Source organism: Theobroma cacao, chromosome 1 (assembly GCF_000208745.1).
Source record: "Theobroma cacao cultivar B97-61/B2 chromosome 1, Criollo_cocoa_genome_V2, whole genome shotgun sequence".
In the NCBI taxonomy this organism is placed as follows: Eukaryota; Viridiplantae; Streptophyta; class Magnoliopsida; order Malvales; family Malvaceae; genus Theobroma; species Theobroma cacao.
The window spans coordinates 29,764,285-29,779,378 of NC_030850.1; the positions used below are offsets into that span (position 1 = coordinate 29,764,285).

A 15,094-nucleotide genomic window follows, 5' to 3' on the forward strand; every position below is an offset into this window, starting at 1 on the left:
GCTTTATTTGTTGTTTTTTATAACATACTTACCTGTTTATTTTATAATGTTTGTCATAAAATATAAAAATATAATAGAAAGTAAAATTATACTATTTACTTTTTTTTTCAAATTGAATGGAAAATAAATAAACAATAAAAATTTGAATTAAATGAGATATAGATTGAATAATGCCGTTCAACAAACTACACGAGTTTTTTGTTTTTTTTAGAAACAGGGCCAAGCCCAAACACAAAAATACACGAAAAAGTAGGGGCTAATATAGTAATTTCATATGAAAATAAGAAGCGGAAATCCTACGCACCTTTGGCTCTCAAAATAAAATTTAAGCAAAGCCATCATTTCCCTCCAATTCCCGCACGCACTCTTTTGATTTTCCCTCATCACCATTTTCATCATTACTTTACTCTGCACCTCTTCACTATTAAAAAACCTCTCCTCCTTTCTTTCTTAAATTTCAAAAATTAAAAAAAAAGGTATTAACTCTCTGCTCTCAATGGAACCCTTCCCCCTTTTTTTTTTTTTTTTCATTCTAGGGTTTGTTATTCTTATTTTGTTTCTCGGCAGAAAAGAAACAGTGTAGCGTTTTTGTTTTTCCCTTTTTTTTTTAATTTTATCGTAAGGTTGTTTATTTGTTTAGTTGGTTTATTGAATTCCAAACAACTTGAAAACTAAGTGGGTAATCATTGGATTCTTTTTATTATTTCAGGTTCCTGGTGAATCAGCTAGTGCAAGATTCAAGATTTTTTTTAAAATTTTTTTATTAAGTACCAGGCGGTATACAGGTGAGAAATTGAACGATATTTTAAATCTATTTTTTATTCATGGGCAATCTATTATGTAATTAGTGATTTTGTGAATTGGCATTTTAGGGTTTCGTGCACTATTTCCTTATTTTCCGCTTTGTTTATAACGTTTGTTTTTTTCCTCTTAGTTTCTCAATGTTGAATTGGACGACATTAACTTGTAATTTTTTTTTTCATAAGACTTTTTTAACTTTTTTTTTTTCATTTCTGTATGATCTCGTAGCAACCTAATGATGGATTTTAGATATCTTTAATTTCTGCTTTTGATGGAAAAAATTATAAGCTGTTTTTGGGGCGTGGGGAGAATATTGTTCATAATCATATATGTGGGGCATTAGAAGACAAATTCTACATTAATTGAAATAGGCTGAGATGATTTTTGATATAAGCAATCAATCATTGGTGTTGATATCTTTGCTCAATAGCTTTAGAATTTGGGAAGAAGGATTGTATTATTATTCCACCTCAGGTGTGCACTACCTAAACTTTCCATTATTGATTTGGTGATTGGTTGTCAAAAGCAGAAGTTTTAACATGTTGGTATAATGTTGCTACTGAAAATGTTTATCGAACAAAAATACAGTCAACCTGGATCAATAATTAAGTTTGCATATTGGCTAGTTCAAGGTTTTAGCTTAAGGGAATGTAACGTTATTGACTTTCCTCCAGAATTATCAACGCCTTTATTGTTGTTCACTTTCCATCAAAACCTTGGCTTGTGGCATCTCGGATTTGCCACTCTGCCATCATTGACAATGCTTATCCTTTTGTCCAATCTTTTGATGGCCCTATGCTATCACCACTACTACTTGTAACACCATTTTGGTGATTGCTTCTGTTGAAACAATCTTTGAAAGGTAACTGATGCCTTGTTGCTTTAGTTAGAATTAAATAAGATTGCTTCTGGTTAATTCTTTTGAAAGTTGCTTGAACTGATTCTGTAGTAATTGGCTAATAGATCTATCATGATAAGAATTTCATGGCACTAACATATTTGATGCTATTCATAGGGGATATATTTGTAACTTAAAGTCTTTTTTTTTTAAACTGTAAATTAAAGTCTTTTAGTAGTGTAACAGGAATTAAACAAAATTGTTGAGATTTTGATTTCTTCAAAATTATTTTTGCTATGCCCTTTTTTGGTGTTGTAGTTAAACTTATGGTTTAATTATGTTGTACAATTACTTCATGTAAAAATAGTTGCTTATTTTGAAGTCCAGCTTCATTGCTCTTTTCGTATGGGTCCTTTATTTTGGCATTTCATCTTTATTGATTGTTTTGTTTCAGTCAATGTTATTTAAGAAATGTGTTGGTTAAGTGGCCTCTTAGCTTTAGGAGGTGGCATGAAAATTATTGAGCACTTAGCGGTTCGACTTGGATGATTATAATACTGCATTTCTGAAATTATGGTATATAGTTTTGAGCAATGGTTACAGATCTCTTTGGCTATCAAATTCAAATGGTTAACTAACTTGTACTTTGTTCTGTTTGTGCACTGGCATGTATCCTGGTTTTGTTATAATGTATTTGTAATATGTGATGCTCCTAGGTTAATTAATAATGGAATCTGGATCACAAGCTTTACAACACCGCTTGCTGTCAGTGAAATTGTGGCCACCTAGTTATAGTACAAGGCTAATGCTTGTAGAGCGGATGACCAAGAATCTTACAACTCCATCCATTTTCTCTCGAAAGTATGGCCTACTAAGTAGTGAAGAGGCTGAGGAGGATGCCAAGAAAATAGAAGAGTTAGCTTTTGCAACTGCAGATCAACACTACAAGAAGGAGCCTGATGGTGATGGAAGTTCTGCAGTGCAAATATATGCAAAAGAATCCAGTAGACTGATGCTGGAAGTTATTAAAAGAGGCCCTACGGTAAAGGATGGAGAGTTAGCAGATAAAAATACTGCTCTCCATGAAACTGTCTTTGATATATCTGGAGGTCGGCGGGCATTTATTGATGCAGAGGAGGCCGAGGACCTTTTGAAACCACTTAGACAGCCAGGAAATTCCTATACTAAGATATGCTTTAGCAACAGAAGTTTTGGCTTGGATGCAGCAAATGTTGCTGCACCCATCTTATCATCCATTAAAGATCAATTGACAGAGGTAGACCTTTCAGATTTTATTGCTGGAAGGCCAGAATCAGAAGCTCTCGAAGTCATGAATATTTTTTCTTCAGTCCTGGAAGGTTGTCACTTGAGGTACCTGAACCTTTCGAACAATGCCTTGGGTGAAAAGGGTGTCCGAGCTTTTGGGGCACTCTTGAAGTCACAGAATAATTTGGAGGAACTTTATTTGATGAATGATGGTATCTCAGAAGAAGCTGCTCGAGCAGTTTCTGAGCTAATTCCTTCTACTGAGAAGCTGAAAGTTCTTCAGTTTCACAATAACATGACAGGGGATGAAGGTGCAATTGCTATCTCTGAGATTTTGAAGCGCTCCTGTGCATTGGAGGATTTCCGGTGTTCTTCTACAAGAGTTGGCGCAGATGGTGGTGTGGCTCTAGCTGAAGCACTAAAGACATGTACCCATTTAAAGAAGCTTGATCTGCGTGACAACATGTTTGGTGTGGAAGCTGGAGTTGCTTTGAGCGAAGCTCTCTCCCTGTTTGCGAATCTTACTGAGGTTTACCTCAGTTTTTTGAACCTGGAGGATGAGGGGGCAGAAGCACTCGCCAATGCTCTGAAAGAGAGTGCACCTTCTCTTGAAGTTCTGGAAATGGCTGGAAATGACATTACAGCCAAAGGTGCTGCTTCTTTAGCAGCCTGTATTGCATCAAAACAATTCCTCACAAAATTAAACTTGGCAGAGAATGAACTCAAGGATGAAGGTGCTATTTTGATTGCTAAGGCAATAGGAGAGGGTCATGGTCAGTTGAATGAAGTTGATATGAGCTCAAATGCCATAAGGAGAGCCGGGGCAAGGCTTTTGGCTCAGGTTGTTGTGAAAAAACCTGGATTTAAGTTGCTGAATATCAATGGAAATTTCATTTCTGATGATGGGATAGATGAGGTGAAGGAATCATTTAAAAGTTGGCCTGATATGCTTGGTCCTTTGGATGAGAATGATCCAGAAGGAGAAGATGATGAGGATGATGAAGAGGAGAATGCAGAAAATGAGAGTGAACTGGAATCCAAGCTTAAGGATCTCAAGATCGAGCGAGAAGAATAGTCATGCTGTGTATGTCTGTTGTTATTGCTATATTCAGCTGAAAATCATTTAAATAATCTTCTACTTTCAATCTTGCTTATTATAGTCTAAGGTACAAAATTAGTGTGGGAGATCTACCCAATGTAGGTTAGGTTTTTGAAGACTAATTCGTCAAAGTCAGATAATAGAAGAGTCTGAGTTTAATTGTTGTAGCTCTAATTAGCTGGAAGCTGAATTTAATTTAAATTTACTCAGCAACATACTCTTTGGACAGCATGTTATCATTCCTTTAGTTGTAGCTGTAATGTACTTGAGATACAGCAGTCATCTGTTTCAGATATCATTATTCAACAGTTTAATATGCAATTTTTTTTTTCAAATGTTTCTGAGATTTCATATGAAGTAGCAAGTAATAGTTAATTCACTTGCACTTTCATGCATTTTTTTTTAAATCTTTAAGAGAATTAGTATGGTGGCATTTTTTTTTGTTGAAGTGTGTTTGTAATATGTTCTTGGATTGATCTTTACTCGTTTTCTGTTGTGGACTTGGTATTTTGGTTTTTGACTGCTTTTGAAGTGGGACCTTATCTTGACGTACAAGTATATCAACCCAATGCCTTTGGGATGACCCAGTTGTTCTTGTTAGTTGTTATGCTGTTTGCATTCATGTGTGTTCTGGTCATTGCTTTGATTATAAATACATGCCTGGTAGGGTCTAGTAATGAATATACCCTTGTCCAGTTCTGGCAGGCTTCTTGCAACGAAGTTTACCTTAGCTACCACACCGTAATATTAATATGCAATGCTACCTATGTGATTCGGATTAATGGTTTTCCAATGTCATTAACCTTCGTCTTGAAATGCATCATGAGGTTTATGGAGAGGTTACAGTTTTTTTTTTTAATTATGAAAAGAAACGAATATATAAGATTGAGATGACATGCAGGGGAAAGAAACATGAAATTTCATCTCGTACAGTCTTGTCCAATGGACTGGTTTGAGTTAAAATTGACGCTTGATTTTGGTTGATCAAACAGCTACTGCAACTTTAAGGGACTCTAGTATCTTATCATCAAGCTCGAACTGCATAGGTTCCTTGTCTCGCCCTATCTTTACATACCCCTCGAATCGCTCCTTCAAGTCTTCTGGAAGGTTTGTGGTGCCATTCCACCCCAATATGTCCTTTGCTGCTCTTGGCTCTGAATAAAAGTGCTGCACAATGACAGGATGATGGTAACTATACTTCAGTTCGCAGAACTTCTGGATTAGCAGTTAGTTTACAGTATAGAATACATTGTAACATTCTAAATCGGTCGACCTGAGATGAAGATAACCCATGGTTTATATTGAGCGATTGCAGATTTTGCAGTGAAATCAAATTTGTCTTGGAAAACAGTAAACAAATACGATATTACCATATTACGGAAAGGAAAAGCTTTCTTTGCATCAATTCCAACAGCTTTTGGATCATAATGAACAATGTCAACTGGTAAGCCAGCAGCTTCAGCACATAATCTGGCCATTCCATCCAGAGTCACCGCTCGGTCGCTGACACAGTTGAAGATATTAGAAGATGCAGCTTCTGGTTTCTCAACAGCCAGAGTAAGCATAGAGGACAAGTCCCTAACATGGGCGATGTTTGTAAGTTGCATCCCTGAGCCAGGGATTGGCACTGGTCTCTTCCGGACGATTCCTGTCGAGAATAAATATCATGCACTTATTTAACACCTAAATCAAGGAAAATAAGTAACATACTAACACTGATACAACAGTTTTTTCGGAACCTCCAAGAAACGGGAATGAAGCCTTAAAAGAGTTCATGGCAATATATTTGTATATTTAAAGGCAAAAGTCTATGGCAATATATCTGATGGTGAAATTGTTGTATGGCTTAGGAAGCTCAAAAGATTCCTTCACTTACGATCAAAGAACCACTCCTCACAGTCTTTGTTGTTTCCGGATCCAATCATGTATTGTGGCCGGAATATAGCCCAACTACTAAAAATTTCGGCTATGTATTTCTCGACTCCAACATGACCAGCATCAGCTTTAACAACATCCTGCAATAATGAAGATTTTGCTTGAGTCGATTCAATAATGTTATTCATGCCTGTGGCATTATAAACACATTACTATCTTATACCCCTTCAACATGAGGAGGCTCGTCGGTAGGCTTATAGATTCCAGCACTGCTGATGTACAAGAATTGATCCACCCCAGAGCTTTTGGCCCAATCTACCACAGGCCTACATGAGAAAATTGAAATTAGAATGGCTACCGTTTTGTTTTGGCCATAATGAATTGCTTTAATTAAATTACATACAGGTTTAATTTCTTACTTCCTTTCTTAACTATCTAATGGTTGGTCCAAGATTTGAATATCTTTTCCTTAATTTTGAAGGAAAATCTAATCCTGATCATCAAAATTGTGAATGCAAATTGAAACCACGATTAAATATTTTGATCCATGTACTCTACTGAATGACTAAAACTCAGCATATCCGCCGAGTCTATCAAGCAGAATATGGTGAAAACCATCATCACTTATACAGAATTAATGCAACAAACCTTACGGTGTCCAAGTCCTTGCCATTGTTATCTAACACCACATCAAATGTTGCTCCTGCAACAACCTTCCCAACATCTGCCGGGTCTCCCCACACCGTTTTCCCTCCAGCACTCACAATTTCCTATAAGCATTCTCAAATCCCATAAAAAGGAGAAGAAGAAGGAAAAGAAAAACTCTAATTAGAAACCAATGATTACGAAAAGCAGAAAACAATGGTTATTTGATCTTACAGAGAATCTGTTGAATGGGGGCTTCTTCATTTTATCTGAGCCCTCATCTCCGACGGTCAAGATGGTGACCTCATGGCCAGAACCCAATAGCTCTTTTGCAAAGTAGAAACCAATTACCGCATGCCCACCACTGTTTGTATTAACTATCAGGACCTTCTTCTTCTCTCCACCACTGGCCTTGACAGTGAAGGAAGAGGGAGAGTATCTCCTAGAGCTCGTGGGGTAGGCAAAGAAGGAAGGAGATATGGAAAGAGAAGAAGAGAGAAAAGAGGAAGTGGAAAGAGACAAGCGAGGAAGAGGATAGAGAGAAGGTGAAGGAAGCTTGGAAGGAGGAGAGGAGAAGAGCAGAGACGAGGATGAGGAAGCGAGAGCAGCCATTGACCGTTACTTTTGGTGCTTGTTTCAGAACCAGCAATTTTTGGTTCAAGATAAAGGTAACGGTTTGGCCCCCTTCATTTACCCCACGACAGTTTTTTTTCCCGGGTAATTTTGGAACTGGGGTTAATGAACTTTCTAAATGTCAAAAATCATTTCTTTTGATTTTATTTAATGAGAATTAGTGTAGATTAAAGTTTTTTATGTTGCATATAGTAGAAGAGCAAAGGCAAGCTTTGGGCTTGAGCCCAAACGTTTGATAAGTCAAGATTCCAGAGTGGCAAAGCAATAAAGAAAGAGAATGGTCAAGACTGGAGTGAACAATGCTCAAATTCAAAGAAGGGTCTGTTGCCATATCTGCAAACAAACCAAATCCTAATTCAAAAACACTTTTAGAATCTTGTGGATGATAAACAAACAAAAAAGTTGGTTACTGCATCAAATCAGACTACACCCAGAGTTAAATCATTTCAGCTTAAACCCCCAAAGGCATCAAGAAAGCAGGGCCGTCAGATTCTCACCAGGTCCCTACTTGACGCGCTTTTTTGAATGATCTATTAAAAGCAGTGGACCCAACTTAACTCTTGCATCAGATTAGATTTTAGAACGTTAGCCCCGATCGGCGCACCTTTTTTAAATTCCCAGAGTCCAGAGCTCCCTCATAAACTAGCCGTTACCCTTCGCTGCTCTACATCTGTCTTCTCTCATATTGCTTTTCCTTCCATGGCTGCTTCAGTTGACACTCCATCTCCACCTCATCTCACCAAGGTCCTTTCTCCTTTTCCACCTTTTTTCCCCCTTTAATGGGGGTGTTCTTTTCCCTTTTGTCCCTTTTCTTCTAATATATCTTTTCTTTTGTTTGGATACATTAACAGGAGCCCACAAGCTCGATGGCTTCTTCATCTCCTCTCTTCAGTCCAGCTTCAGACAAGGGTTTTTGGAGCACCCTTCGTAACCGGGTCGATGCTCTCATCGATGATCGGAATGCCAAGTTCTCTACCGTCCAAAATATTGATCCGTCTTTGCCTACACAGATTGTAAGTTTTCTTTATTCTTCAACTTCTTAAAGCTAATTGCTATGCTATGAAAGTTTGCTTCTGGGGTTGGTGTTCAATTGACAAGGTTTCTTATTTTGATATTTTGGGCAGAATTCAGGAAAATCCAACAAAGCTAAGCGACTGAAGGAGGATTCATTGCTTTTGCTAAGAGGGTTTGATTCCATCTCACAAACTCTCTCTCAGCTATCTAACAATCTCGACAATGCTCTTCAGGTAATCTAGAAAACGTCCTTTAAATTAAGACTATGAGATTATCTTTAGTTTTGTAGCTTTAGCTATAAGAAATTTGCAAACTTGATGAAGTTAAGTGTTTTCTGTTTGCTCTGTTTTTAAGGGAGCTAGAGAGCTAGCTAAACCTCCCACATTGACCGATATATTTCATAGTAACCTGAAGAATTCAGAGGCCAAAGAGGAAGATCCAAAACAAAAACCAAAGGAAGAAGACAGGAAGATAGGTGTGAAGAGGAAATTTGATTCCAGTGAATTGTCAGATGATAACAAAGGAGATGATTCGCAAAAAGAGAACGAGCAAAGCCCCAAAGACAAGAAGATGATAAAGAAAGCCAAAAATGTTCGTTATTCCTTCGTTTGAATCTAATTGACTTGATCAGTACCCAAGTAGTACTCCTAGCTCTCCGGTTTCTAACCCTCCCTTTCAATTTTCGCAGCTTGCAATTTCCATGGCGACCAAAGCCGCTTCACTTGCAAGAGAGTTGAAGTCCATAAAATCTGATTTATGTTTTGTGCAAGAGCGTTGCGGTTTGCTTGAGGAAGAGAACAGAAGGCTTCGAGATGGATTTGGTAAGGGGATCCGACCCGAGGAAGATGATCTGGTAAGTTTCTTATTCACTTGAGTAGAAACAAAATTTTTGTTATCTTAGCACAGTGTATAGTTCTGATCCAAATTGATGTAAACATTGACAGGTGAGGCTTCAACTGGAAGCACTGCTTGCAGAGAAATCCAGACTAGCCAATGAAAATGCAAATCTGGTAAGGGAAAATCAGTGCCTTCACCAGCTTGTAGAGTACCATCAAATGACCTCCCAAGATCTCTCTGCATCGTATGAGGAAGTAATAAGAGGAATGTGCTTAGACTTTTCGTCTCCTATAGCAGAAGAAGAGGAAATCGATGGAGATTGTGACGATGCTGACAAGCGAGTTACACGAACACCTCCAAGGGATATCTTCGGCTTATCCACGTCTCTTGACGACTACTTCGATGAAGAGCAGCAATAGGTCACGCGCAATATAGGTGGAAGTTTAATGTCTCGTCACTGGAGCTGATAGTTTGGCTGTAACAAGATAAATTTTATGATTAATTACTTAATATCTCAAATAATATAACTCCTGTTTTCTAAGGTTGCCTTTGATACTATGAGAATGTGATTTTTATTAAAAATGGAAACAATATAAATTTTTCCATTATTTTGGGAAAAATTACACTATTTTTCTTCCCAATTTCTTCTTTTTATTCAACTTCAATTGAATTTTCCGTGCATCAAGTTTTCCATATTAATTTAGGATTTAAAACATAAAATTCACTGTCTTTTTCTTGTAACTTGCAAATAATTTTTTTAAAAAATATTAATCATAAAATAGGCGCATTAACAGTTAGTGTAAACTGATCAAAGCAAAAATACAAATCGATGAAAATTTGCTGAAAGCCAAAAAATCGAACCAGAGACTGGCTTCTTAACGATACCTAAGCAGTAGCAGCAAAAGCTGTCAAAACTACGTCGCATGAGGACAATGGAAACTACGTTAATTTTTGCAACCTCTAACTGAAATTTCCATCGCTTTCTTTTCTTTTCTTTTCTTTTCATTTTTTTTTGTTCCTTAGTAATAACAAAATCGCCAACAGCTTAAAATAAAAATTTAGTTCTACGCATTAGTATAAAAAATAAAAATTTAGTAACTTCACATATTATTAACTTCACATTTAAATTATTTAATATTATTATGTTATTTTTGTTAAATTATTATTTATTATTTTAAAAGATAAAATTTAAAAATTTATTTTTTAAAAGAGTAATTTTATTAAATTTTAAGATAAAATACTCTATCACTCTTAACTTTTAATCATAATTACACATGAATCCACTAATTTGTAAAATGAACTCTTCGTCCTTAACAATTAAACGGTTTTAATATTTAAATTGAGATGTTTAAAATATCCTTTTTCTTATTTCTACTTTTTTTTAGACTGATCGACGATGTTTCTTACCCCGACCACCTGTGATCAGATCTGACTCAGATCCGGTCCGATTTCTCAAGAAGCACCAGTTCTGGTGTTCCCAAAAACCACCAAGATCGGTACTCCTTAATGAGCACTGTATTTGTGCTCCCTGTGGAGCACCCATCTATGCTCCTTGGGGAACACGGGAACACGCAGCATTGCACCCAAGGGAGTTTTTTTTTTGTTTAAATAAGAAAAAAATAAAAAATATAATTTATATAGTATGGTAATTTTTAAAATTGATAAAGGATAAAATTATTTTTTTAATATTATCTTATTATCAAATTAATGAAAATATTAACAGTAGACTAAGATTGAACTATGTGTCCAGTGAAAAATATTCTTTTGAAATAGACTTTCTATTTTGAAAATTAATATACCCGTATGAAATAATTACTAAAAGTTAAAGAGTGAGAGTATTTTACCCAATATTTTATATTTTCATATAAAAAATAATTTTGTAAATTAACATTAATAAAAAACTTCTAACCAAACATTGCAATAATTTTTTTAAAGAAATAAAAATAGTAAATTTATATTAAATGATGCATGAGAATGCAATTCCCACAACATCCGTTAGTAAAATTGAAGCATTTCCTTAAGAGGATCTTGGAAAGTATTGTACCAATAAGATATTGAAAAGTCATATTTGTAAAAAAATCAACTAAATAATATTCGCAATACACCTGAATTATACTGATTTGTCATTCCTTTTTAAGAGATCTTTAATAGCTAAAGTTAAATCTTAATTAGTATTTGGTTCATTTGTTTTTATTTGAATTATCTGTGTAGCAGTTTTATTGTTCATAGTCAAAATCACCTTAGAACATCTCTCGTCCCATGTCGTTAACAAACGTTGATAAACACTCCATGATTCCACTCGACGTGCAGAACGGTTATGAGTTTGATCAAAACACTGAATTTTCAATTTTCAAAGTGATCACGAAAGACACCTTCTCCAATAGGTTGATGGCGTGAAGTTCGATGCACTCCATCAATGTTTAATAGCATCCAATCTTGAAACGACGGAGATTATCTGATCAACAACTCTAAACGGGATCTACTGACACCAACATCTGTGAAGATAAAGGATGACCGAGATCGAATGGTATCTTCACGATACTTTGAAAGAGGATGGTCTTTTGGAAAGTAAGTATGTTGTGATGATTAACTATCACTTCGCTCATTTCTCCAAACAATAACAAAAGTCACCCAAAGGTACCATAGCATTAGAGAACAAAAGATTGTTTTTCATCAGCTTCTAAAATTCGTTTAGCACCACTGCAACTGAATCAAAGTAACTTCACAGAACTACAGCAGCATTTCCGAAATATCTCTTCTAAGATAAGTTCAAATCCCCAAACGTCTAACAATTGAATCTAATTTGCTTGTTAAAATGTAAAAGCAATTCAGATGCAAATTTTATATTCCATTTTAGTTGGCAAGATAGAAATTGAAGACCATAGAGCCTACGAACTTGTTATATGCTTTATACGTTCAAAATATTTGGCATCATCAAAACACACGTCCTCTGAGTACTTAGCAATTATCTAAACGCAAGTCAAAGTGCGGACAAGGTAGCATCATACAGACAAGTTCAACAAGAAAGCATTAGGATAGAGTAGCATCATAAACTTGTACAGGATAGAGTAGCATCATAAACTTGTACAGATCTTCCATACCAATCAAAATGCTTACAGAACAACTAAGTTTCTCAAGTATAAGCTCAATTTTGCTTCTTTATTTACCAGCAAGGACTCTCTTTCTTTTAGCACCAGTTTTTGCCTCAGCACCAGCATCCACTGAAGTAAAGGCTTGAGAAGATAAATTCACTGCTCTTTCAGTTGCTTTTGCCAGATTTGTGACCAAGATCATATCCTTCAGTTTATCAAGTCCTTCAGAAAATACACGGGCCCCATTCTCGTACTGCAAGAAAAAACAAGATGTTATTGGTTTCCATCGTAGAAGCACCATATTTTTTATTTTTAAGAATAATTTCCAAAAATATCAAACCCCAACAAGGTTTAAAATATGCCTAGAAAGCAACATAGGAACTGAACATGTGATTGCAACTAATACATCAAAAGTGAAATAATTCATTTAAGCTATAATATTGCTCCTTATACATAAAAGGGTCAAATTTTATGACTCCGCTGTTCAAGGCTACAAATAATTACACATGACAAAGAAAGACACTTTGTTTTGGCAAAACAAAAAAAAAAAAGTGTATCCTGCCTCTTGCTTCATTGTTACCACAAGGGATCAATGTGATGCCTCTATGCTGTAGATATCTACTTGCAAAGCTTACAGTCAGCACCACTCTAGTACAATAGACTATAAAAGAATCTAACAAATATTTATATATGAACTGTATATAAAGAGATCATTCTTTTCTTGTGATGGTAACAGAGCTCTTTGGCTGCATATTTGAGCTAAGATAGTGTTGTAGAGACATACTGCTTCAAGTTTGCCAAGAGCATGCTCCAACTTGAGAGAAAGCTGGCGATTTTCATCTGTCAGGGCTTCAATCTGCATTTAGGCAGGATAAAAGCACTTCATAACTTAAACCTCAAAAAAAAAAAAGCAGCAAGACTTCAATCTCCAGTTAGGGGGAAAAAGCATATAACTTAAACCTTCAAAAGAAAAGCTAATATAGCAGTCAACAAGTCACCTTCTTTTGGGAACCAAAATACAAGTTTCTGTATCTGGTATCTGCTGCCCTAGGGCTTCCAGTTGGGGAAGAATCTATTGTAACCTGTTTCAATGTCAATAAAACATTTTATTAAATTTCACAGGTTTTTGCCTTTAGAGACATATTATGATCAGCAATAAACCGTTTACATTTAGGCAAAAGAAAGACTGAATACCTTCAATTTTAATTCTTCTATGGTCTTTTGTTGTTCTTCAAATTGTTGTAAAAGATAATCAACTTTTTCTTCTAAGCTCTTATTTGTCAAGGTTGGCTCTGGTAGTTTCCCCCCCTCAAAATTCAATGGCTCCTCATCCTTCTCACTTTCAGTCAGAGTCATCTCTTCAATTATACGATCAATATCCTTGTCTTGAGGAGTACCTGCACTATAAAGACGTCCAGATCTCCTAAGCTTAGTACCAGCAATGTGTTTCTTTGCCTTTGTTACTGAAGATAAATCAGCAGATTTCGTCTGTGGTTCTATCGTCTCCAATTGAGGATTCGTTTTCTCGAATTGCAATTCTTTCTCTGATGAAGGATTGGAGCTATCAGGTTGCTTTTCCACTCCCCCAGAAGGGTCCGCAATGTCAGGCTTAGACTAGAATTTTGTAATTATACAATAAAAATGAGATAGGAGTCCTATGATCCATTTCACGGGAAAAGAATTTCTTCTCCAAATTCTGAATTTCCTTGCTAATGGAGAACATAGTAGCAAGTAAAGCACAGGAACAGAAAATACGAATACCAACAAGGATTCAGATACAAGGAGAACTTGTATGCACAAATGAACACAAATCTACATGCAAAATCACTTTTCTCGGATCAACATGCAACTTAACCTATGATGTTACTCTGTTGACAAAACCCAAGAGTCCAAGGGTACATAGGATTTTTTAGACAGATAGAGCCCATAAAGATTACAAGTCGGAGCTTAGAGCAGAAAAGGCCCTACAATCTCAAGAGTCATTGTCATGGTGAAAAAATAATTAAATGACAAGGCACCTTCTGTTACTCGCGCAATCATTTATCATCAAAATCACCCATAACCGTAGACAGTCTCTCTTCTTTTATATCTTGTACTAAAAACTACTCACACCAAATACAAACGAACCCACAAGAACATATAAAACAACAATCGAGAAAACACCCACAAAATGAAACCAAGAAAAGAAAAAAGAAACAACTTTGTTAACAAAATATTATGCCGTTTAAAAAAAATAAAAAAAAGTAAAAGTGAGTTTGCTTTTACCGTGGTAGCCTTTCTTTGAAGCTTTTGAGCAAGTGGCCTCCTACCCATTTTCTCTCTGACTCTGACTTGAAGCTACAAATGACTGAAAAGGTTTAGAGAGAGAATGAGGAAGATGAAAATAAAGAGGGTTTTACATGTTAGGGATATGTTTTATTATGTAAAAAAGATAGTAATTTTATACAAAATTGAGGGTATTTTTGTTTGGAAATTTATTTAACAGCGGAAAACCTCGATAATAGTTATTTTAGTTTTTTCAAAAACGACCAGCTCATACACCAAACAAAGGAAAAAATCAAGTTGAAACTAATTATTGAATTTTAGAAAGTATTATAATAATAAATAGTTTGTTAAAAATGATATATAAAATAAAAAATTATTATTTATAAGTAAATTCAAATAATTTAAGTAAACTCATGACGAATTTTACTTAATTTGATGTATCTATTGCTGCTAATAAGATATGGCATTAAGGCAACGTGACATGTTGTGAAAGAAGCAATTAAGCATACATTTTCATGTTTTGCCATGAAGACGTTATTTGACAAATATAACAATCACTCAAGTATTGATGTCATAGAAATAACAGATTTTAAAAAATTTCATACAAAATAAGAGTTTAATTAAATAAAAATAATATTTTAAAAGTTCAATTAAATATAGTAAAAAATAAAGAGAAAATTAATATATATATATATATATATATAAAGCTTATAAGAGAAATTTGAGAAA

The 15,094-nt window shown here is 35.3% G+C and overlaps 4 protein-coding genes across 5 annotated transcripts; 2 read left to right on the forward strand and 2 right to left on the reverse strand.

The window, feature by feature from the left end:
- Nucleotides 339–4,339, forward strand: LOC18613358 (RAN GTPase-activating protein 1). Its single transcript, XM_007050557.2, has 3 exons — nucleotides 339–476; nucleotides 710–785; nucleotides 2,356–4,339. The coding sequence occupies exon 3, from the start codon at nucleotides 2,367–2,369 to the stop codon at nucleotides 3,978–3,980; it is 1,614 nt and encodes a 537-aa protein (XP_007050619.2). The 5' UTR covers nucleotides 339–476; nucleotides 710–785; nucleotides 2,356–2,366; the 3' UTR covers nucleotides 3,981–4,339.
- LOC18613359 (chloroplast stem-loop binding protein of 41 kDa a, chloroplastic) lies at nucleotides 4,752–7,208 on the reverse strand. Of its 2 annotated transcripts, none has more exons than XM_007050559.2 (6): nucleotides 6,759–7,208; nucleotides 6,528–6,649; nucleotides 6,103–6,205; nucleotides 5,881–6,019; nucleotides 5,375–5,631; nucleotides 4,752–5,171 (listed from the first exon to the last, which is right to left on the reverse strand). In XM_007050559.2, the coding sequence occupies exons 1-6, from the start codon at nucleotides 7,134–7,136 to the stop codon at nucleotides 4,989–4,991; spliced, it is 1,182 nt and encodes a 393-aa protein (XP_007050621.2). In that variant the 5' UTR covers nucleotides 7,137–7,208; the 3' UTR covers nucleotides 4,752–4,988. The 2 variants fall into 2 exon arrangements, with proteins under 2 accessions (XP_007050621.2, XP_007050620.2); XM_007050558.2 differs by having other exon boundaries at nucleotides 5,375–5,652; nucleotides 6,759–7,203.
- Nucleotides 7,770–9,553, forward strand: LOC18613360. Its single transcript, XM_018115191.1, has 6 exons — nucleotides 7,770–7,901; nucleotides 8,009–8,170; nucleotides 8,282–8,404; nucleotides 8,526–8,762; nucleotides 8,860–9,024; nucleotides 9,116–9,553. Exons 1-6 carry the CDS (start codon nucleotides 7,857–7,859, stop codon nucleotides 9,425–9,427), a joined length of 1,044 nt encoding a protein of 347 aa, XP_017970680.1. The 5' UTR covers nucleotides 7,770–7,856; the 3' UTR covers nucleotides 9,428–9,553.
- LOC18613361 lies at nucleotides 11,881–14,513 on the reverse strand. The gene is made up of 5 exons (XM_007050562.2): nucleotides 14,366–14,513; nucleotides 13,295–13,714; nucleotides 13,099–13,182; nucleotides 12,885–12,956; nucleotides 11,881–12,353 (listed from the first exon to the last, which is right to left on the reverse strand). Exons 1-5 carry the CDS (start codon nucleotides 14,411–14,413, stop codon nucleotides 12,168–12,170), a joined length of 810 nt encoding a protein of 269 aa, XP_007050624.2. The 5' UTR covers nucleotides 14,414–14,513; the 3' UTR covers nucleotides 11,881–12,167.